The 27,240-nt window shown below is 39.4% G+C and overlaps 1 protein-coding gene across 4 annotated transcripts in view; it reads right to left on the bottom strand.

Moving 5' to 3' along the window:
- GREB1L (GREB1 like retinoic acid receptor coactivator) overlaps window positions 1-27,240 on the bottom strand; it is a 295,664-nt gene that overhangs the window by 134,295 nt on the left and 134,129 nt on the right. For all 4 annotated transcript variants that reach the window (XM_031658935.1, XM_031658936.1, XM_031658933.1 and 1 more), the window contains exons 2-4: window positions 25,339-25,448; window positions 7,379-7,544; window positions 6,649-6,846 (exon numbers count right to left, since the gene is read on the bottom strand). In XM_031658935.1, coding sequence (XP_031514795.1) covers window positions 6,649-6,846; window positions 7,379-7,535 — 355 coding nt within the window. In that variant the 5' untranslated portion in view covers window positions 7,536-7,544; window positions 25,339-25,448. The remainder of the gene's footprint in view (window positions 1-6,648; window positions 6,847-7,378; window positions 7,545-25,338; window positions 25,449-27,240) is intronic.

The following is a 27,240-nucleotide window of genomic DNA, read 5'->3' as shown; positions in this document are numbered from 1 at the left end:
TTTTTTTTTTTTGAGACGGAGTCTCGCTCTGTCACCCAGGCTGGAGTACAGTGGCCGGATCTCAGCTCACTGCAAGCTCTGTCTCCCAGGTTTATGCCATTCTCCTGCCTCAGCCTCCCGAGTAGCTGGGACTACAGGCGCCCGCCACCTCACCCGGCTAGTTTTTTTGTATTTTTAGTAGAGACGGGGTTTCACCGTGTTAGCCAGGATGGTCTCGATCTCCTGACCTCGTGATCCGCCCGTCTCGGCCTCCCAAAGTGCTGGGATTACAGGCTTGAGCCACCGCGCCCGGCAAGGCTTTTTTGTATTACTTTTTTTTTTTAAACTTTTTAAACTTTTTTGTTGGCCAGGCATAGTGGCTCGCGCCTGTAATCCCAGCACTTTGGGAGGCCAAGGCGGGTGGACCACAAGGTCAAGAGATCGAGACCATCCTGGCCAACATGGTGAAACCCCAGCTCCACTAAAATTACAAAAACTAGCTGGGCATGGTGGTGGGCGCCTGTAGTCCCAGCTACTCAGGAGGCTGAGGCAGGAGAATCACTTGAACCCAGGAGGCGGAGATCGCAGTGAGCTAAGATTGCGCCACTGCACTCCAGTCTGGCAACAGAGCGAGACTCCGTCTCAAAAACAAAACAAAACAAAACAAAACAAAAAACAACAACAAAAAAACTTTTTTGTTAAAAACTGAGGCACAAACACAGACATTAGCCTAGGCCTACACAGGGTCAGAATCATCAAGATCAGTGTCTTCCACCTCCGTATCTTGTCCCACTGGAAGGTCTTTAGGGCAATAACATGCTTGGAGGGTCATCTCCTATGATAATAACGCCATCTTCCGGAATACCTCCAGAAGGACCTGCCTGAGGCTGTTTCACAGTAAACTTTTTTTTTTTTTTTTTTTTAAATAAGTAGCAGGAGTACACACTGAAATAACACAGTCATTTATTACCTAATATCATGTGGTATACCTAATTGCATGTGCTATACTTTTATATGACTGGCAGTGCAGTAGGTTTCTTTACGTCAGCAACACCACAAACACATGAGTGATGCACTGCACTACTTTACAATAGCTACAATGTCATCAGGCAACAGACATTTTTCAGCTTTGGAACCAACCAACGTCGTATATGCAGTCAGTCATTGACCGAAATGGTGTTATTTGGCACATGACTGTATACTGTTTTGCCCTCCTCTAGTCTGATGGAGAACTCTCCTATAACTTCTTCCTTATCTACTTTTGCTGGGTCCTATCACTTGCCTTCCCTGTGGCCTTTTGAGATTGATTTCCGAGTATCATTTGATACACCAGCTCCTGCCGGCCATTGACTGTGTCAGCATTCACCTATTTCATCCTTGCTAATGAGTCCTTAAAATTAAAGTTTTGACAAGCTGCAAAAGTAATCCATGCTCACAGACTGACATTTCTGTTGAGATTTCTCAAGCAATACATTGCAAAAGGGAGACTGACGGGGAAAAGTTACAATTTTGTTTCTGGGCTAAAGAGGGATAGAGTAGAGAAGGCACAGTTAGTGTGGAGAAGGCCTGAGGAAAGCAGGATTTTCTAGGGAAGAGAGATTATTTCAGAGCAATTTCTGTGGCAAAATGAAAACCACACAATCCACACAAATAGTTTTCCAATCTTTGAGGGTTTTCCCACTTATGATATGAGGACACCTAGAGGTGAAAAGCAATAATTATTAAACAATTACTGTATTCTATGAGAGGTGTATTTCTAGCCTCCTTCACCTAAAAAAAAAAAAAAAAACAACGTCAAGAGGTACCTGTGCCAATGAAAAGAGAAAATGTCCTATTTGATGGAAAAAAAAAAAAACAAACCCACACCATAATGATGGGGGTTTGTAACAGTGGTACAAGAACCAACTGAGAGCTCCCAATGTCCAAAACTGAACAATTTGAGCAACAAAATAAGTTAGTATTAGATTATAAACATAAAATAAATGTAGGCATTTATGGCCATAATGACATAAATAAATGAATGAACCCATCAATAAATGGGAGAGAACAGATGAATTCCCATGCAGTAGAATTTCAAATAATTTACATAGTCTGCCCTCAAGGATGTGGAGTGTAACTCCCTGCTCCTTAAGTGTGATCTGGGGATTCCTTACACAGTATGCAGTGGAAGGAGAGTGGAGATAACACTCCTTCAGTCCCTCAGCCAGGTGACCAAAGTTAACAGCAATAGTGATAAATCATGTTGATAGTATGTACCCTTGAAATAATATGTAAAAATTTAAGGAATATGATAAAAATTGACCCCTGTGATCTTCCTCCCCAGATCCCATAACCCCAATCTCATAAGGAGAAAAACATCAAATGAATTCCAACAGGGGGATCTCCTACAAATATGCCTAATACTCCCCAAATGGTCAAGGTCATCAAAAACAAGGAAAGTCTGAGAAACTGTCATAGTCAAAAGGCACCTAAGGAGACATAGCAATTAAATCTGATGCCATATCCTGGATGGGACACTGAAACAGGAAAAGAATATTAGGAAAAAGCCAAGGAACTCAAATAAACTGTGGACTTTAGTTGTTATTAAAATTAATAAAAAAGTATCAATATTGGTTCATTAATTGTAGCAAACGTACTATACTAACATATTAATAATAGGGCAAACTGTGTGAGGATATATAGAAACTACTATTTTCTTAATTTTCACAAATTTAAAGCTGTTCTTCAAAAATAAAATAAAATAGTCCTATTCTATCTTTTACCACATAGCTATTTGCCAACACAAGCCATACAGGCTATTTAATTAAGAAAAGACTAGGAAAGAAAGGCACAGCAGGGCTGAGTCTAGAAAACAGGGTCCAGAAGAAATCAACTCAAGGTCAAAAATGCTCATTAAGTCAAGCAAAAGTTTATGAATTCAGTCTGTAGTTATTCTAAGAATAAGTTCGCCTGCCAAGGGTCTGGTCTATTGCTGTAAAGTATATATCTATTTACTGTTTCCTCCAAATCCTCATTGCTTGGATTCAGATCAGCTAATGATATACAAAATACAGCATCAGGGATCACTATGACAATAAAAACATTATGCAAAGAGCAATATTTAATTTAGCTTTTTCAGATGGAAAATAAGCTGCATACGTCTGTAAAAAAGAGTGGAGAGCTAAAAACAAAATCTATGAAATATTCTATCTCAAGACTTATAGGATCCCAATATCCAGTGTGACAGGTATCCGGTGTGACAGGTAGTTCCACTACAAGAAATATGTCTGATTACTAGTCTAATAAACATCAAATGTTAAATCTCAATTAAAACCTTAAACTAAATGAAAAACAGAACAAAACCTTAGGACTCCACAACAGCGTAATTCTGAATTACATCTAAATAATTCTAAGGGACCGATGTGATCTTTCTTTTAGAGGCTATAAGAAGATCTGATTAAGAGTATCCTAAGGAAGACTCTAAGCCTGTTTATAGTCTACAAGCAAAGAAACATAAGTTAGTGATAACGGGCATACAAATAATTTATTTGACAAATCTGCCCTTGAAATAATTTCACTTTCTGAAGACAACACTGAAATGTTGCTCTAAAACCAAGCCTCTTGCAGAGCAAACGATTTTAATTTTTTTAAAAAGGAATAATAGTAGATAGGTCTTCTTTATAAACTTCATCTGCAATTCTTTAAGAAAACAGCTGAAGATTTCACTTCACAGAAACAGATTTGCATTCTCCAATTATCTCCAACTTGAAGGTTACAGAGTAAACTAAAAGGGGGCAAAGGGAAAAGTTTACAGAAACAGCTATAAACACAAGCTAAAGTAATCAAAGCAGTATTTGGAGGCCTAAAATTTGGTTGTCCTTAACTCTGGACAATCAACTGCCTCCCAGCAGGGTAGGAACCTACACTATTCCAATAATTTACATAAGAAATTAGCAACCAAAATTTACATCTGAATGGTAAACCCCAGCAGCCCATCAGGTGTTAAGTATTTGCTTATCTAAATTGCCTCTAAAAATAGCTTTACCTTTCTTTGAGCCTTAAGTAAATAGAGGATTTCCCATGAAGGGAAGGTGGTATGCTTAAATAAGTCCAGGCAGTATATTGCCCTATTTCATTGCCATTTTCGTAAGGAAAATTTCAGAAATTTCAGAACTGTTCTCCCTTTGAGTAAGAGGGCTCTTAGAACTATCTTAAAATGAGTCCAATTGAAAGAGCTACTGGCCAGGCGCGGTGGCTCACGCCTGTAATCCCAGTGCTTTGGGAGGCCGAGGCAGGCGGATCACAAGGTCAGGAGATCAAGACCATCCTAACTAACACGGTGAAACCCTGTCTCTACTAAAAATACATAAAAAAGTAACCAGGCATGGTGGCGGACGCCTGCAGTCCCAGCTACTCGGGAGGCTGAGGCAGGAGAATGGCGTGAACCTGGGAGGTGGAGCTTGCAGTGAGCCGAGATCACACCACTGCACTCCAGCCTGGGTGACAGAGCAAGACTCCGAAAAAAAAAAAAAAAAAAGAGCTACTGGCCGGGCACAGTGGCTCACGCCTGTAATCACAACACTTTGGAAGCCGAGGAGGGTGGATCATGAGGTCACGAGCTCAAGACCAGCCTGGTCAAAATGGTGAAACCTCGTCTCTACTAAAAATACAAAAATTAGCCGGGCCTGGTGGTGGGCGCCTGTTATTCCAGCAACTTGGGAGGCTGGGGCAGAGAACTGCTTGAACCCGGGAGGTGGAGGCTGCGGTGAGCTGAGGTCGTGCCACTGCACTCCACCCTGGGCCACAGAGTGAGACTCCATCTCCAAAAAAAAAAGCTGTCTATGCCTTCCCCCAAGGTGAATTAAAAGGGGAAAAAAATGGACATTAATCATAAGAACCAAAAGTAGCTGATATAGGAATCTAAGTGTAGGACTAGTGTTTTTGAATTGTCTTGGAATCTAAATCTTGAACTTGAGTGAGACAGTTAAAAAAAAAACTACACCTCCTTTATCTTTAAAATAATATTACCCTTCCCATATACTCTCATATTTTCACGTTCTAAAGTTTAAGAAATACTGGCTATCTCTAGATCACTGAGTTGATTATACCTTGGTGGGCAGTAAACAGCTCTCCATACCTGCTTATAAATAACACCAGTGCCAGATACCCTACAAGGCAAACTAAAAACATACCTAGGGCACAGGAAAAGTGGAAACCTCTCTCCCATTTTTTGGTATAAAATTAGATATTTGAAAGTTATCCTCTAAAGATTTTACTCTATGTAACTCTCACACATAACAAGATTCTCAATGGGAATCCAACAACGTTTTAAGTACTATTTCACCTTCCAGTTTGTTACCTGATAAACGAGTTGACAGCTCAATTAAATAAAAGGCATGAAGATGGATGTAAAGCAAGTAAGAAGAAACATAATGCTAGTCACCTCCTACACCTTCACAGGCTTAAAGCCTGTATTATGTCAATAATGAATAAATCCATATATATTATATTAAGTTTGAGCAATCATAAACAAATTCATAAGGAATAATGTGCTACAGGCAGGGCCGTAGTACTAATCGCTAGAGGCCATCTTTAGTGAATTGGGCACGTAGAAGCTCCCAGGAGAATTACTCAGGTTTCCTCATCTCCTAGGTAGGGGATTTTGACTCCTTTACTATTTATCACATTGTCAAAAAAAAAAAAAAAAAAAAAAAGTCAAGAGAAAATAAAACTCCCAAGCAGGGCTTTCTGGCTTTCCATATTTGAAGCTCTAGTTTTTCTCTAATTATTTGCACTTTAGGCTTTGTAAGAGGAATGTTCTGAAATTATATCCCTTTTCTTCTCCTTCCATTTCCCCCACTCCAAAATGTTCATGCACTGAAATCATCCTAGGTCCAAGTCATTCTGGGTAGAAGAACAATACTCTGGATAATCTGGACAAAGTATTATTCACGAATTAATTAGGCCAGGATGATCAGAAAATAGCATAGTAAACTATTAAATGGAGGGAAGAGAGTGTAATTTAAGTTATGATATCACCAAAACCATGAAATACTGGAAATGCTTTATACTAGGATTTTCTTACAAAGTGTGAAGGTTTAGTGGAAGAGGAGGCTGACCCTAATAAATAAAAAGGGATTATCAAAATATACACATTTTAATCCTCTATAAATTTTTACATTTATAATATGTATAAAATATTTTAATCCTCTGTATTGGATGAGTGTTTAAAATAAATGTAAAAAGTAAATATGAAATATCTAATATCTCTCTGATTGTCTGCAGGGCAGGGGTGGAATAGAAAGAAGTATGAAGAGGGAACACTAAAAAATGTCCTAAAATAGTAGCATTCTTGCAGAAAGTACTTGGAATACTGGAAAAGCCTTGACCTGGCTTTGCAAAGGCAGGTCAAGAATTGCAAAGGCAATTCTAAACAGACCATCTCAGGGAAGTCAACAACTGTGAATTTCAGTCTCTTTATCTATAAGATGAGATGATAATACTTGTCTTTCTTACAGACATCTGTTGTGAAGTCACAGGAGATAATGTGAATGAGAGCATAATCATTTCTCATTCCTCTCCATGCCATAATTACTAGTTTCCAGCCTTGAGCACCGCATGTAATAATTAGAAATATGTCAGACAATATTAGAGAGAAAATAGCAAAAAGAAAACAAAACTGAAACCCACCATCTGTAGTGCAAGATCCTTCTGGGGCAGGTTTTTGTGAATAGGGAATTGGTGGACTGTTTGAATCAGACATTTCTTCATCGTCTTCATCGTCTTCCATTTCATTAACTGTTAGATTGTTAGAAAAATCCAGACTTCCATTTTGAGTGTAGCGGTTTACCAAATCTTTGTCCAGATCCTCCACCTTGGGTTTGACATCTGGATAAACAAATAAATCATAGCAGATTTAACAAAAACATACTTATGGAAAAATGCACAGTTCTGAAAGACATAATTGAAGAAAAGAAGTCTAGCATTTTCTAACATTTAGCCAATTTATCTCAGAGGTCCCAAGATTTGGAATCCCCACTTCTAAAACAAGAATCCCACTTTTTAAAAAAGGAGTCCAGTGACCGGGCGCGGTGGCTCACGCCTGTAATCCCAGCACTTTGAAAGGCTGAGGCGGGCAGATCACAAGGTCAGGAGTTCAAGACCTGCCTGACCAACATGGTGAAACCCTGTCTCCAATAAAAATACAAAAAAATTAGCCAGGCCTGGTGGCGTGTGCCTGTAGTCCCAGCTACTCAGGAGGCTGAGGCAGGAGAGTCACTTGAACCCAGGAAGCGGAGGTTGCAGTGAGCCAAGATCACACCACTGCACTCCAGCCTGGGCGACAGATGGAGACTTCATCTAAAAAAAAAAAAAAGAAAGAAAGAAAGAATCCAGAAATACGTATGATTGAGAAACTTACCTGCAGATGAGAAAGGATGCTGGTCAGGGTCCAGGTACAGCTGGGAAAATATTGGCCGCGGTACCACACTACTACATCTGAGTGAGGCTTCTATGGAGTTGTGGAGAGCTTCCTCAAATCGAGCAGATTTCAGTTGCCCAGCATACGAATTCCCCATGATCTACACCTACCCATCCCCAACAAAAAGAAGAAAGGATAAAATCAATATAATTAGAGGTTCTATGTCTCAAAGCACAGGTAGAGCTAATATAAACTATGTCCATATATCTTGTTAAGATGTGAAATATATGAACTACCCAGATATCTTAAGACAGCTTGTGTAAGTTACTTATCATATCACATGTGCTTTTTGTCTTCACAGCCCAAACCCAACTCAAAAAGCCCCTTTAAGGGATTTTGTATCTATAACAGTAATAAATGCTTAAGTCAAGGCTCTCCAACCAGTAAATCAAGACTGACCTGTCAATCATGAATCCCAACCTGGTTAACAGTGTAGCCATGACACCTTTATAGGAGGCTACTATAACTCCCTAGAAACTCTATCAGTGGTTTCAAAGTAAGTAATGAATTTTTTCTTTACAAAGATCTATTACTCTAGATGGGGGAAAAAGCCTCTCTTCTGGAAAAAAAAATGAAAGCTTTATGGTTATATATTTAATTAAATTTCTGAAAGCAAGACTTGAGCCTTTTCAACTCGAATAATTCATTTATGTATTACTAGTATTTGAAAAACTCTGTGGTTTCTTTTGCTTCATCTGAAGTACAATCTTATTTGGGACGCTTCACGAAAGTATATAGCAAAAAGCTTCGAAGCCATGACCTTTACTTCTCATCACTAATATTTATATAATACTACAGTACTTGCTGGTTATAAAAATTTCCATGTATAGGCTGGGCATAGTGGCTCACACCTGTAATCCCAGCACTTCGGGAGGCCGCAGCGGGTGGATCATGAGGTCAGGAGATTGAGACCAGTCTGGCTAACATGGTGAAACCCCGTCTCCGACCAGGACACAAAATTAGCCAGGCATAGCAGCCACAGTCCCAGCTACTCAGGAGCTGAGGTGAGAATCATCGGAGGGCTGCAGTGATTAGGTTAATTTGCACTCCAGCCTGGGCGACAAGATGAAACTGTCTCAAAAAAAAAAAAAAAAAAATCTATCCATAACAATAATAACAACAACAATTTACTGGGTGCTAATTAGTGGCTAGACTAATGATACTCAAAGGGTCCTGTAAAGGGGACCTCATCTCTTCAACGCACCATGACAAACTTTTTTAATTTTTTTTGAGACACAGTGTCTCTCACTCTATTACCCAGGCTGGAGTGCAGTGGCACAGTCTTGTCTCACTGCAACCTCCGCCTCCCAGGTTCAAGCAACTCTCCTCAGCCTCCCAAGTAGCTGGGACTACAGGCACACGGCAGCACACCAGGCTAATTTTCGTATTTTTAGTAGAGATGCAGTTTCCCCATGTTGGCCAGGCTAGTCTTGAACTCCTGACCTCAAGTGATCCACCTGCCTGGGCTTCCCAAAGTGCTGGGATTATAGGCATGAGCCACCACACCAAGCCAAAACTATTTCAAACTATTTAAACAAATTTTTTTTTGTTCAGAGCTGGTAGGTAAGACTTGTAGGAGCTGGTTCGGCTGTTCAACAGTGCTCTCAAGAACAGAGCTCTTCCTGTCATACTGCTCCATCACCCTGAATGTGTTGACTTTTACTCTCGATCTTGTCCCCAAATAGCTGTGACAAACCAAGGCATCATGTCTACATTCCAAATAATCAAAAGGGCAAAAGGCCTTCTTTTTAGAAACCTTGGTCTTTTTATTTGGAATGGAATGCCACTTCCCAGCAAACTTTTCCTTGAATCTCTGGCTAGAAATGGGTCAGCTGTCCATTCCTGAGCATATCATCAAACTATTACTTGGATATTATTTGTCTTTTTCACTCTGATTCACTCATATAGGTACGTGGAGTTTTCCAGAATCTGCAGGATGTGTGATATTACAACTGGTTGAATGCGGAAGCACATAAGCTACTCACTAACTTGTCTTTGGCAAATACAATTATTTTTCATAAAATATGCTATCTCTGTTCATATATAGTGGGGTTTTATTATAATTTCTAAAAGAACATATATTTGTAAAAATTTTCAGTTTTAATTTTTAATAAACAAAAACTATGGGGTCCTCAATAATCTTTTTTTTTTTTTTTTTTTTTTTGAGATGGAGTCTCACTCTGTCACCTCGTCTGGAGTACAGTGGTGCAATCTCAGTTTACTGCAATCTCTGTCGCCTGGGTTCAAGCAATTCTCCTGCCTCAGCCTCCTGAGTAGCTGGGATTACAGGCGCCTGCCACTGTGCCTGGCTAATTACTGTATTTTTAGTAGAGACAGGGTTTCACCATCTCGGCCAGGCTGGTCTTGAACTCCTGACCTCGTGATCCACCTGCCTCGGCCAAAGTGCCGCGATTACAGGTGTGAGCCACCACACCTGGTCAATAATCTTTAACAGTATAAATGGGTACTAATACTAACAGTCTGAGAACTATTGGGCTAGATAGTCTACTAAGCACTTTATAAAAATGGCTGTATTTAATCCTCAGTATTCTGAAGAAGGTATGACTTCTTTCCACTTCACAGATTAAAAAACAAAACCAAAAACCAAAACCTGAAGACACGAAGTGACCAGTTCACTACCATTCAACTAACAAGGGATAGAGCCAGGACTCAGGATCCAGCCACGTGATGACAAAGTCTGCACTCTTACTGTACAGCCTCACCTTGGATAAATCTCATTTCAAGACAGGTAATTTTGAGAATATCTCAGGCCCCCCCTCTATCAAAGAGAGGGATAGAATTTAAAATTTATCTGGAATGCCAACTCTGATTAACTCCCTGGAGAGAGTCCCTGGAGGACTGGTTGAGAAGAACCCTGAGGATGCATCTGTGTTCATCAGGAAAGGGTGCCAACACCCAGTGTGCCCACTCATGAGCCCAGAAGAGGTGATGCATGGGAATCCACAACTCTATCTCAAGTTTCCCAGACTCACACACTAAAGCTCTGTGGAGGATGTCGGTGCCCCTGAGCTACTTTTACATAGCAAACAAGACTTCTGATATGATTCGTGGTGGCAGTGAGTAGCATGCAGTGATTTCCATCAGAGTGGCTGGGTTTGTCAAAGTTTTATTAGAGATTCCTATGATTTGGAGAAAAAGCCGGGGTCCTATTTTGGCAACTTTTCTCATATAGGTAATAAAACCAAAATGCCATGAATTTAAATTATCAGGTTTCTTTTAACAAAAAGATTATACTCAAAATGTACAATACCCAATTACAAGTTGCGTATGTATATAAAATACCCAATTAAAAGATGAAGAAATAGAAGAAAATCAACAAAGTCTGTCAACTGAAATGTTCCTGAAATACCAAGTTTTAGACCAGGCTCCTAAGACTCCCCACCAATACAACACAAACATTAAAATCTTTTTTTTTTTTTGAGACAGAGTCTTGCTTTGTCACCCAGGCTGGAGGTACAGTGGCATGATCTCCGCTCACTGGAGAAAGCCCGCTCTCCCGGCCCCGCCATCCTGCCTCCTCAGCCTCCCAAGTAGCTGGGACTCACAGGCGCCTCGCCACTCATGCCTCCAGCTTAATTGTTTTTGGGTGGCTTAGCAGAGACGGGGTTCTGCCCCATGTTGGCTGTGATGGTCTCGAACTCCTGACCTTGTGATCCGCCCGCCTCAGCCTCCCAAAGTGCTGGGATTACAGGTGTGAGCCACAGTGCCCGGCAACATTAAAAATTTTTAAAGCTCAAAAGTAATTTACTTTTCAGCAGCACCACACGTGATCAAAACAGGGTAGAGGTTGGAGGAGAAATAGGCTGTGCCACTAGTTTATGCATCTAAGTCGAAATCCAACAACCATTTCACCTTTCTTCTTTGCTAAAGAGAGAAAAGGACCAGGAACTAGCACAGAGTTAACCATGGGATTGCTTATCTGTGAACAATGAAATAACTTGAAATATGAACTTTCAGGCTTTTTCTAGAGCACCAAATGTCTGGAAATATTGCCGCCTCTTAATCTATTACCACTCCAACAAGTTATCTTCCTTTCATCATTGAAAATCTTGAAAACCTCTCAGTGTGGTGGCTCATGCCTGTAATCTCAGTACTTTGGGAGGCCAAGGTGGGCGTATGACCTGAGGTCGGGAGTTTGAGACCAGCCTGACCAACATGGAGAAACTCCCTCTCTACTAAAAATACAAAATTAGCCAGGTGTGGTGGCACCTGCCTGTAATCCCAGCTACTTGGGAGGCTGAGGCAGGAGAATTGCTTGAACACAGGAGGCGGAGGTTGCAGTGAGCCAAGATCGCGCCATTGCACTCCAGCCTGGCAAGAAGACTGAAACTCCTTTCAGAAAAAAAAAGAAAAGAAAATCTAGAAAACGTACATTCTCCAACAGGTCTTTTTAGTTTAATTTTAAAAAGTACTCAGTTATATAGGGAGGATCACATAATCTCAATCTCTTCAACTTATAGTTTAAGGAGTAATATGACAGAATATATATAAACGACAGATAAATATCACACTGAATAAAAATATTAAATCCGGTTGGGCCTGGTGGCTCATGCCTGAAATCCCAGCACTTTGGAAGGCTGAGGAGGGAGGATCACTTGAGCTCAGGAGTTGGAAGTTGCAGTGAGCTATGATTGTGCCACTGCATTCCAGCCTGGGTGACAGAGCAAGATCCTGTCCCTAAAAAAAAAAAAAAAAAAAAAGAAAAGAAAAAAAACCTAAATTAATTTTAAAATGGGCAATGGAGTTTCACCATTATAGAAGACATACACAATCCCACAAGAGCATTAGCAATACTCAGATGAAGACAACGGGAAGTATCTATTCCCTGCTGAGACTTGGTAGAATAAAAGCTGACTCTATTCCAAATAAAAACATAACAGGGCATTTAAAAAATGATAATGGTGGCTAGGTGCAGAGGCTCACGCCTGTAATCCCACACTTTGGGAGGCCGAGGCAGGCGGATCACCTGAGGTCAAGAGTTTGAGACAGCCTGGCCAACATGGCGAAACCCTGCCTCTACTAAAAATACAAAAAAATAACCAGGCATGGTGGCGTGCTCCTGTAGTCCCAGCTATTCTGAAGGCTGAGGCAGGAGAAGCTCCTGAGGTTGCAGTGAGCTAAGATGGCACCACTTCACTCCAGCCTGGGCAACACAGCAAGACTCCATCTCAAAAAATAAAATAAAATAAAATAAAAAATAAACATAAAAATAAATAAATAATGGTAATGTAAAGAATTACATAACTGACCTCAGACTTCCTTAGTGCTGACTATGGAGTTCTGCCCTTGATATCCCAATGCTACCCAAAGAAGGTTGGAGTTCAAAGGACATCTGTGTAATATATTCTAAATGTCATATGCCATGGTATTCAGGGTCACTGAAATTGTTGGCATTATCCACCAGTCTCCGTTTCCTCTAAATCTCAAAGATCCCCCATGCCTGAGATGGTTTAACACCTGACTGGAAGTCAATGTGAATAAATTTGACTTCAGGCAGAAGATAGAAAGATACTTTTCGAAACTAGTCATTACATCAAATGCAAAAAGAAAGGCGACTTCTAGACAGGCATGGTGGCTTGTGCCTGTAATCCCATCATTTTGGGAGGCTGAGGTAGGATTGCTTGAGACCAGAAGTTTGAGATCAGCAACATAATGATACCTTATCTCTATTTTTTCTTGAGACGGAGTTATATTCTCATTGCCCAGGCTGGAGTACAAGAGTGCGATCTCGGCTCACTGCAACCTCTACCTCCCCGGTTCAAGTGATTCTCCTGCCTCAGCCTCCCGAGTAGCTGGGATTGCAGGTGCCTGCCACCACACATGGCTAATGTTTGTATTTTTAGTAGAGACAGGGTTTCATCATGTTGGTCAGGCTGGTCTCAAACTCCTGACCACAGGTGATCCACCCACCACCTCAGCTTCCCAAAGTGCTGGGGTTACAGGCGTGAGCCACCGCACATGGCCTATTTTTAGGGAAAAAAAAAAAAAAAAAGCAAAAACAAAGAAATGAGGGGCCCAAAAAGCTCACGTCACTTCTGTAGATTGTGAGACATAATTATGAAGAAAAAAAAAAGGGCCGGGCGCGGTGGCTCACGCCTGTAATCCCAACACTTTAGGAGGCCAAGGTGGGCAGATCACGAGGTCAGGAGATCGAGACCATCCTGGCTAACACGGTGAAATCCCATCTCTACTAAAAATGGAAAAAAAAATTAGCCGGGCATGGTGGCAGGTGCCTGTAGTCCCAGCTACTCGGGAGGCTGAGGCAGGAGAATGGTGTGAATCCGGGAGGTGGAGCTTGCAGTGAGCTGAGATCCCACCACTGCACTCCAGCCTGAGTGACAGAGCGAGACTCCATCTCAAAAAAAAAAAAAAAAAAAAAAAAAGACAGAAAGTCACCTTGTGGTTTCCACTATATACTTATGTATTGTATGTATCTGGCTGACATCAAGTTTATAAGACTCCATTACGTTGCTTTTCCATATTTTTTATTGTAAAATTACAAAAGGACAAACTATATTAAATATTTTGTCATAGCACTACAGACCTCTGAGATACGAAAAAGCACTTCTGTGACTTTGAGAAAATGTCTAAGAAAAGGACAGTAAAAAATATGAGCAAGTCTTTCTGCATCACTAATTCATTGCTCAAAATGCAGACTGGATAAACTACAAACCACCACAACATTGTGGTTTGCAGCCTTTCTGCTCTATCCTTTTCCCTTTTTCCACAGAAAGAAAAATTGCAGAATGGGGATGTGGGTAAAACAGGTAGCCTTTATCTCCGATGACTTTAGGAAGGGGGGCTACAGAGGTTGGAAATAAAAATTTAAAAAAAAAGAGTAGCTTGGGAAACAGCTGCCCACTAATGCTTCCACGCCTCTCCTCAATCCTCTTTTGCCTTTTGAAAATGGAAAAGAATAGGAATGCACTCTGAGGGACAGTACTCCTTAATCTGTATGTTTTCATTTCCTTTTTGTGAAATATTTCATAGTTAATAATTACTCTATTATTAAAACTGTACTTCTATAGTATTTATTAAGTACATAGCAGAGAGGCCGGGTGCAGTGGCTCTGACCTGTAATCCCAGCACTTTGGGAGGCCGAGGTGGGCAGATCACCTGAAGTCAGGAGCATGAGACCAGCCTGGCCAACATTGCAAAACCCCGTCTCTACTACAAACACAAAAAATAGCCAGGCACGGTAGCAGGCACCTGTAACCCCAGGTACTAGGGAGATTGAGGCAGGAGAATCACTTGAACCCTGGAGTAGAGGTTGCAGTGAACTGAGATCACGCCACTGCACTCCAGCCTGGGCAACAAGAACAAAACTCTGTCTCAAAAAAAATTTTTTAAAGTATACAGCAGAGAGAGAGAGAAATGCCCTCCTCAGTGATAAAATTTTCCCTTAACTCTCAAATACTTTTTACAATTAAAGCATTGATTTCAGAATATATAGTCTGACTTGTAGTTAAAGTTGTATGTGAAGCACGTGTTACAATGGCAGGCATTACTGGCAGTTAATATAATAGTAGCTGTTGTTATTATTACTAGTAGTAGTGACGGTGGTGGTGGTGGTGGTGGTGCTGGTGATGGTGGTGGTGGTAGTTATTGTCAAAAAATGTGAAAGAAAGCATCCCTTCAACGATTGCAAGAGTACCATGGAGAGCTAACTAAGTGCCGAGCAAGCACTATTATTACTCACATTTTCAAGATAACTGAGGCTTAGAGAAGTTAAGGAACTTGCCTAAGATCAGTCTACAAGGAAATAGGTAAGACAGGGTAGAATCAAATCAGTTTGGCTCACAGGCAGCTCTCTTAGGTGATATCTTTATCACTCAGACCATTAAGCTACTAAACCACTGACCAAGATGGCCCAGTTGGGTAAATGGATACTCCATAATGTACTACAAAATTGCCGACCGCCAAAGAAAAAAATCAGAAAAGAAAATGTTTGTTTGCTGATGTGGCCTCATCTCTATATATAACAGTTGCAAGACAGGCTGAAAAGGAAATTTTAACTTAAGATACAAGCCTAAGAGTCACAAAGCCAAATAACAATTTTAAAAATCACAACAAAATAACCCTACCTCTCTATTAAAAAACTCCTCACATCAGGGCCAGGCGCGGTGGCTCACGCCTGTAATCCCAGCACTTTGGGAGGCTGAGGTGGGCAAATCACGAGGTCAGAAGTTCGAGACCAGCCTGGCCAAGATGGTGAAACCCGTCTCTACTAAAAATACAAAAATTAGCCGGGCATGGTGGTGGGCACCTGTAATCCCAGCTACTCGGAGAAGCTGAGGCAGAAGAATCGCTTGAACCCAGGAGGTGGAGGTTGCAGTGAGCCAAGATCGTGCCACTGCATTCCAGCCTGGGCAACAGAGTGAGACTCTTGTCTCAAAAAAACCAAAACCAAAACCAAAACCAAACAAAAAACCTCCTAACATCAAAAATTAGCCAAGATTGGTGGCGCGTGCCTGTAGTCTCAGCTACTCGGGAGGCTGAGGTGGGAGAAGTGCTTGAGCCCAGGAAGTCGAGGCTGCAGTGAGCCATGATCATGCCACTGTACTCCAGCCTGGCTGACAGAATGAGACCCTGTGTGGAAAAAAAAAAAGAAAAAGAAGAAGAAAAAAAGTTCCCCTTTTGACTAAGTATAAATATATTTTCAAGTATACACTTGGGGTTTTGATAAAAGTTTCTTTTAATACCAACTATCTGGAACAAATAAACATTAATTTTTAAAACTATTTTTACAAAGGAAATGACAAGGAAGAACAAGAAAAACACTGATTTTTAAAAGATCATGTACAAGCTAAAAGAAAAAGAACTGAATCTAAAACACTAATTTGAGGTTGTGTGATTTTAACAGCAAAGTAAGCTGTGGTACAGGTAGATGGGGATGTACATATTCTAAGTAGTAACTCATTTTTTAAAAAGTTTTAAAATAAGTATTTCTAAGCTTTGTCTACTGAAAAATCTGAGAAGCAATAACATTCAATTACTATTAATAAGCACTTTCTATACTCTGATTGTAGTGGCCTAATGCCTTCCACACTGAAATGAATCAAGCTTTTTCAAGGTATGACCGGTTCCAAGTCTGGGGCAGGGAATATGCAAGATGAGCCTCGAACATCTGAACAAGAAAGCAAAGGTTATCAAGAACTAATAAGGCCGGGTGCAGTGGCTCACACTTGTAATCCCAGCAATTTGGGATGCCAAGGCAGGCAGACGGCTTGAGTCCAGGAGTTTGAGACCAGCCTGGGCAACATGACGAAACCCTGTCTCTACAAAAACAAAAATTAACTGGGCATGTGGTGGTGTGTGCCTGTGGTCCCAGCTACTCAGGAGGCTGAGGCATGAGAATTCTTTGAGCCAGAGAGGTGGAGGCTGCAGTGAACTGTGATTGTGCCACTGCACTCCAGCCTGGGTGACAAGAAAAAAAAAAAAAAGAACTAATGAAGCACGTTAAAAGACATAGGAGACTGTTTGAAGAGCTCCCATAGGCTAAAGATTAGAGAAACCAAACAAAAAAGAGAATAGATCCAACTGACTGAAGCATATTTAAAATATAAAAATTCACAAATTAATTTTACTACTAAAGGAGAAAAAGCAAGAGCTCCTTTTGGAAAGACAAAAACAGAGTACTACAAGCAGAAAAGAAAAGAGCAAAGCATTTATTCTCTTCTTTCTGTACTTTGAAAAGAGCAAAGCATTTATTCTGCTCTTTCTGTACTTCAAAAAGAAAAGAGCAAAGCATTTATTCTCCTCTTTCTGTACTGCGAAAAGAAAAGAGCAAAGCATTTATTCTCCTCTTTCTGTACTTTGAAAAGAGCAAAGCATTTATTCTGCTGTTTCTGTACTTCCAAGTAACCAAATAGTCCTGATTATTGAGAGTTTGAATTTTTTTAAAAGAAGAATTCCAGCTAAAAAATGGTCAAAGAGGGCCAAGCACAGTGGCTCACGCTTGTAATCCCAGCACTTTGGGAGGCCGAGGCGGGTGGATCATGAGGTCAGGAGATCGAGACCATCCTCGCTAACACGGTGAAACTCCGTCGGTACTAAAAATACAAAAAATTAGCTAGGCGTGGTGGCAGGCACCTGCAGTCCCAACTACTCGGGAGGCTGAGGCAGGAGAATCGCATGAACCTGGGACACGGAGGTTGCAGTGAGCCAAGATAGCACCACTGCACTCCAGCCTAGGGGACAAGGGCAAAACTGTCTCAAAAAAAAAAAAAAGGAGGGGGGCAAGGAATGACAGAATTATAAAATTACCACTTTGTAACCCCTAATGAAAAATTCACGCAGGCAATGGTAGTCAGTGAAACCATGAGACAGAAGGTTGATGGGGAACTTTATAATGGAGAGATCACGCTGTCACCTCCTGAACCCGCTGGCTGAGCTTAGCATCACTAAACGTGAGGCAGTGAGATGCTGCGTGCCTTCTTAGTGGAGACGATATGAAGCACACTCACCATCTAGGAAGCATCCCTATCAAAGGGTGTCAAGAATTTAGTCACCCCTCTAGAACAGGGGTGTCCAATCTTTTGCCTTCCCTGGACCACACTGGAAGAAGAAGAAATGCCTTGGGCCACACATAAAATACACTAACACTAACAATAGCTGATGAGAGGAAAGAAAGAAAGAAAGAAAAGAAAAGAAAAGAAAAGGAAAGAAAGAAAGAAAGAAAGAAAGAAAGAAAAGAAAAGAAAGAGAGAGAGAAAGAGAGAGAGAAAGAGAGAGAGAAAGAGAGAGAGAGAGAGAAAGAAAGAAAGAAAGAGAGAGAGAGAAAGAGAGAGAGAGAGAGAGAAAGAGAGAAAGAGAGAAAGAAAGAAAGAAAGAAAGAAAGAGAGAGAGAGAGAGAAAGAGAGAAAGAAAGAAAGAAAAAGAAAGAAAGAAAGAAAGAAAGAAAGAAAGAAAGAAAGAAAGAAAGAAAGAAAGAAAGAAAGAGCAAAAAAAAAAATCATAATTTTTTGTTGTTTTGGTGTGATCTTGGCTCACCGCAACCTCCACCTCCCGGGTTCAAGTGGTTCTCCTGCCTCAGCCTCCCAACTAGCTGGGATTACAGGCGCCACCACGCTCAGCTAATTTTGTACTTTTAATAGAGACGGGGTTGCTCCATATCGGTCTCAGGCTGGTCTTGAACTCCAGACCTCTGGTGATGCACCCGCCTCGGCCTCCCAAAGTGCTGGGATTACAGGCATGAGCCACTGCACCTGGCAAAAATCTCATCATGTTTTAAGAAAGTTTACAAATTTGTGTTGGGTCACATTCAAAGACATCTTGGGCCACACTGGAAGAAGTGTTCTAAGACACACATAAAATACACTAACGATAGCTGATGAGCTAAAAAACAAAACAAAAAAAATTGCAAAAAAATCTCATGTGTCAAGTGTAGTACTAAAAAGACAAATTTGGGGCCGGGCGCCGTGGCCTGTAATCCTAGCTACTCAGGACACTGAGGCAGAGAACTACTTGAATCCGGGAGGCGGAGGTTGCAGTGAGCCGAGATCATGCCACTGAACTTCAGCCTGGACAACGGAGCAAGACTCTGTCTCAAAAAAAAAAAAAGACAAACTTGTATAACTTCCTAGTTTTCTATTACCTTTTCCTTTACAGATGTCACTTTCTAAATTTTAACAATTATTCACTCAGCATTTATAGAAATTCTACTGTCATAGGGATTAATTACATTGACTCAGGAGTCCAATGACCTTAATTCAAATCTTGTACCCACCTACTCCTAGTATGATATTGGGCAAATTGTTCAATCTTTCATCTATAAAATGGAGATAGTACTTTCAATTTCATAGATTTTTGTGAAAATACATGAGATTTTACATACAGTAATAATTTTTTTTTTTTTTTGAGATGGAGTCTTGCTCTGTCGCCCAGGCTGGAGTGCAGTGGCGCCATCTCAGCTCACTGCAACCTCTGCCTTCTGGGTTCATGCCATTCTCCTGCCTCAGCCTCCCTAGTAGCTGGGACTACAGGCGCCTGGCACGACACCGGCTAATTTTTTATGTATTTTTAGTAGAGATGGGGTTTCACCATGTTAGCCAGGATGGTCTCGATCTCCTGACCTTGTGATCCACCCACCTCAGCCCCCCAGAGTGCTGGGATTACAGGTGTGAGCCACCGCGCCTGGCCATAAGCTTTTAGAATAATCCCTGGCACAGAAAAAAAAGTGCAGAACATGTTGGTAGTCATAGTAGCGCCTTTTTTTTTTTTTTTTTTTTTTTTTTTTGAGACGGAGTCTCACACTGTCGCCCAGGCTAGGGTGCAGTGGCACAATCTCGGCTCACTGCAAGCTCTGCCTCCCACGTTCACGCCATTCTCCTGCCTCAGCCTCCCGAGTAGCTGGGTCTATAGGTGCCCACCACCACACCCAGTTAATTTTTTGTATTTATAGTAGAGACAGGGTTTCCCCATGTAAGCCAGGATGGTCTTGACCTCCTGACCTCATGATCCACCTGCCTCGGCCTCCCAAAGTGCTGGGATTACAGGCATGAGCCACCACGCCCGGCCAGCAGTGACTATTTTTAAATTTAAAAAAAAAAAAAATGTATCATTATGCCACACTGAGGATATGAAGAAAAGTAAGATGCATTCTTTCCTTTATAGGAGTTGGACACTACAGTAGATTCTGGAGCCTTGTTTCTAGGAACAAATAATGTAAAAGTTCCAAAGGCTGCTATTTGGCACTATATACAATTTGTTTATTAAGAAACTGTGCAATCATATATACAAATCATGAGATGACCTTGACACCAAGAACAGCACTGCTCAACAGAATTATCTAAGATAATGAAAATGTTCATATTCTGGACTGTCCAGTATGGTAGCCACTAGCCACAAGTGACAGTTGAACACTTAAAATGTGGCCAGTGTGACTAAGGAACTAAAATTTCAATTTTATTTTATTGTAATTAATTTTTTTTTTCTTTTGACACAAAGTCTTACTCTGTTGCCCAGGCTGGAGTGCAGTAGCATGATCTCAGCTCACTGCAACCTCCACCTCGGGGGCTCAAGCGATTCTCCTTGCATCATGCCTCAGCCTCCCAAGTACCTGAGATTAGAGGCATGTGCCACCTGCCCAGGTAATTTTCATAATTTTTGTAGAGATGGGATTTCACCATGCTGGCAAGGCTGGTCTCGAAACCTTGGCCTCAAGCAATCCACCCGCCTCAGCCTCCCAAAGTGTGGAATTACAGGCGTGAGCCACTGCGCCCAGCTGTAATTAATTTAAATAGCTACATGTGACTAGTAGCTGTCATACTGAACAGTACAACTCTAGAGTATGTACAATGATTGAGAGATAAAAGATTTCTTAAGTTCTAAGAGGCCTGGCTGTGTCCCTACTGATGTGACCTTGAACAAGTCCCCTAACTGCTCTCAAGCTCAATTTCTTCATCTGTAAAATGATTGTATAGGATAGATTATGACTGTCTCTTACTCTTTGTATAAGAAAATTATTTGTTACTGTATTTCTGCTTACATGCTCTTTCTCTATTAAAAATATTGCCTGATGAGAGGGAATAATGTATGACTCTTAGACAAGGAAACCAAACATACTTCCTGTAAGTTTTCAGAGTCTCAAATCCAAAATATTAAACAATTATATATTCTTGTTCTCTCTCTTTTGTGCTCTCTGAGCATTTCATTTATTCTTTTAAATTGATATTTGTCACTCTCCATTATAGTTAGTTTGGTCTAGTATCTGTCTAACTTCCCCCAGTAGATTGTGAGTTTTCGGGGACATATATTTTGTTTAATGCTGGAACTGAGTAACAAAAAAATGAATAAATTGAGCTTTTGTGTCTTATCCAATTATATATTAAACAGGTCTGAAGAGGTATCTCTTCCCAAGCACATTCCATAAAAGCACAAAGCTAACCATGCCTTCAAAACAGAAGTGTTTTATTTCATTTTTATTCATCCTTCTTGCTGAGGATGTTTAGAAACTGCAAACAGATTAAAAGACAAAACTTTTAAACTCCTTTAATAGTTTTGTACATTTAAATTTGGAAATTTGGAAAAATTTATTTTTTCTCTTTTCTTTTTTTTTTTTTGAGATAGAGTCTCGCTCTGCTGCCTAGGCTGGAGTGTAGTGGTGCAATCATGGCTCACTGCAACCTCCGCCTCCTGGGTTCAAGCGATTCTCCTGCCTCAGCCTCCTGAGTAGCTGGGATTACAGGCGCGTGCCACCATGCTCAGCTAATTTTTGTATTTATTTAGTAGAGACAGGGTTTCACCATGTTGGCCAGGCTGGAAGAATTTCTTTTGATAGTTTGTAAAGTCAAAAGTATTTTAGGTATTCAAATAAAAACCCAACCCTAGTAACTTAATCCTAAAATTTACCCTTTTTAGCAATATACTTACAGATATGCAATATATATTAAATTGTTTTAGAAATAGTTATTGTACTATGCTAACTAATTTCATAATAATGATAAAAAACTATCATGATTACAATGCTATTTTTCCTTTGTAACAAAGAAGTACAAGTTACCACTGGAAATCTTTACTTTCTTCCTTGAAATGCCAGAAATTCTTCTGTAAAATAAACACCTCTTGTCAAGACTCTCTGGAACTAGTATAATTACCAGAGGCAATCCTTGTGTAAGATCAAAGAAGCAAAACAATAATAGGCAACGTGTGACCTCTACCATGTCACCAGAGACCAATTTTTCAACAGGGAGAACAGTCAATAATCCAGAACAGAAAACATTAAATAACAAGAAATGCTTCCAACGTGTGGCTCACCACATCTTTCAACGCTGTCACATTCAGAGTTCATAGTCTCTATGGTTTCTGAAAACAAACTTCTGGGGATTTATCACAACAATCATTAAAATCTGCATAAAACACCAGAGGCAAAAAACAACTTGCCAATTTCCCAAATGCAGAGTAGAATTTCAAAAGATACTACAATAATTTTCTAAATTTCATCTGATGCTTTAAATAGTGGGAAGGACACAGATAACTAAATATTTTCCACCTAACACTCAACTAATTTCTCTTATTTACCCAGCCCCATTTAATTATCCCAAAGAAGTTGTTTGCAAAGTTGGCTATGAACATTAGCCAGATAAATATAATTAGTAATAATAACATATTAAATACTTCTCCGGGTTTTTTTTGGCTTTGTTTTGTTTTTGATAATGGTGGGTCACTAAACCCAGAAAGAGGGTCTCTTGTGTAATATATTTGAGTGACTAGGCATTACAAGGGTACAAAGACGGGTAAATAAATTCCCAAAGTAATTACAGTAAAACAGAAGTACGTTTAAAACTGACTTCTAAAAAGTACTGCAAATCAAATTGTGCCTTAGAATCGGCAAAACTTGATGGTTTTTCTTAAATACTATTGCCAAATAGCTGCCTTTTTTCAAAATCAGATGTGAATTAGGGGCTGAACAAATGTATTTGAATTATTCAACCTGCAAAGCACACATTCTGCTGATAATTCAGAGAGTAAGTAATAAAAGAGGGAGACTTTGCTTGAAAGAAAAAGCACTGTAAATTCAAAGCAACCATGAACATTCTGTTTTTTTTTTTTCTTAAACATTCTATTCTTTTATGATTTCTTGCTACCTCCATCTTTCCACTCTGTCATCTGCTCCTGTCTTTCCATCTTCTTAGCTTATTAACATTGCTAATCGTATTTGTCAGTTTTGCCACAATTTTAAGGTTACTTAAACAGCTGTGGGTTTTCTCTAGGCAATTATCAGTCACTATACTTAGGTTTCTAAATTAGTTGTTGAAAGGTGCTTTAACCTTGAGAAAATAGAAAAAGAGCAGACTACGTGCTAAGCCTCACATTTATGTATATGTTTCTTTAACACAAGTGATTATCAAAAATTCAAAAGAAGTCACACACAATTAGTAGATATCGTAAATTTATAAATTAGCAAGGCCTATTATATTCCTTATCATTTTATCTTTCTTTCCTTATTATATACATTGTAATATATGCTTTCTCTCTATATATGTGTACAGATTGGAATATAAAAGATAGTATATAAACTGGAATATCAAAATACTGCCAAATTCCTCTAACAGTCTCCTTTCACAACCTGTCAGGTGGCTAATACCTTTCAAAGGTATCCACAATCATATAAGCGGTCTCTTGAGGTCATGGGTTGTGGTAAAGAGAGCTTTTACAACATGCAGATTTTTCCCTTCTCCATTTCCCTTCAAAGAGAAAACTCCTTATTGTATTGCTTTTCTTATTCTCTATTCGTGACTCTGACACTGATTTTCTTCTTGACCACATTCAGGAAGAAACACAAGGTTGAAGGTTATTTGTCAACTGACAGCCTCTTCTATCAACTATCGACAACTAAATAAAAAATTTGAATTCCGGAAACATACTTCATGTGCCACCCATTTTCCTCATAAGTTAAAATAAATTCAAAGATTACTTTTTAGAGTTAACAAGTTTTAGTGTTTTTAAAGGTTTAATAATAATACCTTGTCTGCAGATTAGGCCAAAAGCTTGTAGAATGAGTTTTAAATTAATATAGGTTCCTGGATTACCTCTCCCCCCTCCACCCTCCCTCACTCCCCACCCGCTACCACTTTCTGCTCCAAGGAAAGAACAAGGTGATATTTCAACGGGGCAAAATTCTTCCTGAGAGAGAAACACTAAAATGATAAACATTTTGAAAAGCAAAGTACACTTCAAACTCCAATTGTTCTTTCAGACCTATATTGACTCTTATAGACATTGCCAACATTTGGTAAGGATTATCCTTCCATTAGACAAAAGCAAGCATTCCTTAGATAAATCAGGAGTTTTTGCCATGAGACTCATAAAACCTTTTCACAACACAGATTTTCAAGAGAATCCTTTAAGGTTTAGGAGGCTGCTCCTTTTACTAAGTAACAAAATACACCCCATGGTGTCTCACTGACCCCACTCAGCTGTCCTTTGACCTCCTCAATTGTTGCAGCCTAACTCCAGGGTCCACAGAATGTGCCTCCCATATCAAAAAGGCTAATGTTGCTTCCTCCTAGCACCTGGTGAAACAAAATGCAACAGTTCTCTTTCTTCTGCCTCCTCCGCTCCCTCTCTGACCATTTTCCAGATGTTCCAGGCCCAAATGTTAAGCCCATCCTGGGTTTCAGTACCTGCGTGGTCACCATGAAGGAACAAACAGGGACCAGGCTGAAGTGGCAATGACCCTCTTGTTCTTTTTGGCCTCAAAAGGATACAACGTGTTATAAAAGAGGAAAAGATCTTTGGCCTCTCTTGGAAATGCCAGGCTATTTAAGCACATTGTAACTTCCAAAAGGAGAGAAACAGTCTTAGGATATATATGCCCCTTCTGACAGATAGGAGTTACCTAAACAGTAGCCTTAAATTCTCAGTTCTAAGCAAGCATCTGATTTTCTTTGCTGGGGGGTGGGGAACATCACCTTTTTCCTTTTCTAAATTAAAAGCCTCCTAAAATAGAAAAAAAAAAAACCTTTATAAAATCTTTAGAACATACATCTCAGGATAGTGTTACATAAGACGAATATGTGCAGTCAGTAGGGATAATCTGGGTATTTCTGCAGAAGCCTATAATCTAGAAGTCTCATTTATTAGACAATTTGAAGGACAAAATCATAATCAACAAAAGGGAATAAAGAACTGAATTCTTATTGTCTTAATTTAGGTATATAGGAAATACAGAGGCTGTTGGAGAGAAAGAACTCACTGCAGAAGCTTTCTGGCATGGGATAAGGGGACGGGGGAGGGGAGAGCAAAGCAAGGAAGGAGAGGAGCTCTTACTTACTTTAAGGAGCAAACATAGTAGTTTTACTTAAATTTTAAATACAACTTCCTAAAACAATTTGATCTTGAACAATTGGGGAGGGGCATATATAATTGTACAATACCTTGGTTTATTTAATAACATTTTTGAATCACAGTCATGATTAAGTTGGGCAGTCAACACTTCAGGGAGTCTGTTGCCTAGATTTTAACTTGTTTAAAGCTTTTTGTGCACCTGTAAAAACATAAAAAATAAAAAAATACATATAAAGACATGAGTTAATTTCCAAATACATATTATATAATAATCTAAATATTTATAATTCTCTGAAAATCACACTTAGAAATTATCAAAGTCTTACACTTTACAACTCCATATACATTATAATGAGCAAATATACAGATACTCCACCTTTCCCAATAGTGTCAAAATAATGACTCCTAATTATAATATATACTCAAGGATAATTTCCGTTGTTCTTATGATTTCCCCCACTAAAAGTAAGTTGAATAAGTCTGTCAAGTCTGCATTTGTGGCAGATGTTACCATAATATCAAAAGCCAACAGATGACCTTTAGGAATGAAATTAGTGGAAGGTAATTTTCTTACCTAAGGAATTTAAGAGTAATAATCTCTGATACCCGGGCCAAATTTATCTACTCAAAGAACTATCAAAAATGTAAAACATAATTAATATTGATTGAATAATTTCCAATAAGCCTGCAAAAAGAAAAAGAGCTATTGTTTCCTACCCTTCTGAGTAGCGTATTCCTAGAAGATATTAAACTAAATAATTATAATTGCATATAATTGGTTGAAAATTATAGTACGCATATTTATCTCTCCTCTAAATAGATTATGGTCAATATAAACTACTACATGGGAAAATAGGAAATATATACATGGTCAATATAAACTACATGGGAAAATAGGAAATATAGCTGTAAAACATAAAGTGAAATGAAAGCTACCTGTCATTGATTTTTATAGATAACACAGAAGCATTTCTAGTCCTTTGTTATTGTGTTTAAAAAGAAAACAAAAGAGGATTTTCCTAAGAAACTAACTTCTTTCTTGAATATTTATATGAACTAAATATGAATATTTATAGAACTAAAATATTTGAAGTAAAATTAACTTATGTTGTCCAAAAATGTTTTTTTCATTTTACTTTTCTCTTATGCCAACTTGAAAGAAAGAAAAAAAATTTTAGATTTTTTGAATAAAAGTATTTATCTTACCTCTTACTGTCAGAAGAAGGTCTTCAGGCAAAATAATTAAAAATGGAAGGTCTAGTTTTTCTAACTCACATATATCTCACCCGCCCACACATAAATAGACATCTTTTCCTAAGTCAGCAGGAGCCTTGCTACCTACATCCAAACCCAAGATTACCCCATATGGTCAACAAGGTCAAACTGCATTACTGCCAATGAAACCATATTACTCCACAAGGACCCTAATGATTTAAAAAAAAAGTCAGTAATCTAATTCCAATAGCTTCAGAGTCTAAAATTGCTAATTTTTGGCCACGTGCTGCACACTTCACCTGTTAGTAATGACATTTTTGTATTTTCTTCTAATTACACTCAAAGCTAAGACCTTTGGCCCTGGGCCACAGACCCCTATTCAGGCTGCACACATTCTCTTAAACGACCTGATCCTTTGTTGTCACTCTTACTCTTTCATCTATTATTTACACCCATAGAGAAGGAAGATACTCAACCATTTGTATAGCTTAAAGCTTCTAATCATCTTAATTTCTTTGCCTTTCAACCTATGGTCTTTTTCATAGACAAATGCCAAGAAGTTTGACAAAATCATTTTTTTTTTTTTTTTTTGCAATCATATTGCCCCCTCTTCTCCTTTCTTACTCCCTGGCCAACCTCCTTCCTGTTCCTTGTCTCTCACAGGAGGGACTTTGTATTAGCCAGGATTTACAAATTTTGACCTTCACCAACAAAATGTATTTCTAAATACAATATAAATCTCCAACTCGTTCTGACAGATCAATAACAATTATATT

This window comes from Papio anubis, chromosome 19, assembly GCF_008728515.1.
Source record: "Papio anubis isolate 15944 chromosome 19, Panubis1.0, whole genome shotgun sequence".
In the NCBI taxonomy this organism is placed as follows: domain Eukaryota; kingdom Metazoa; phylum Chordata; class Mammalia; order Primates; family Cercopithecidae; genus Papio; species Papio anubis.
This window is presented reverse-complemented; position numbering and strand designations above follow the sequence as displayed.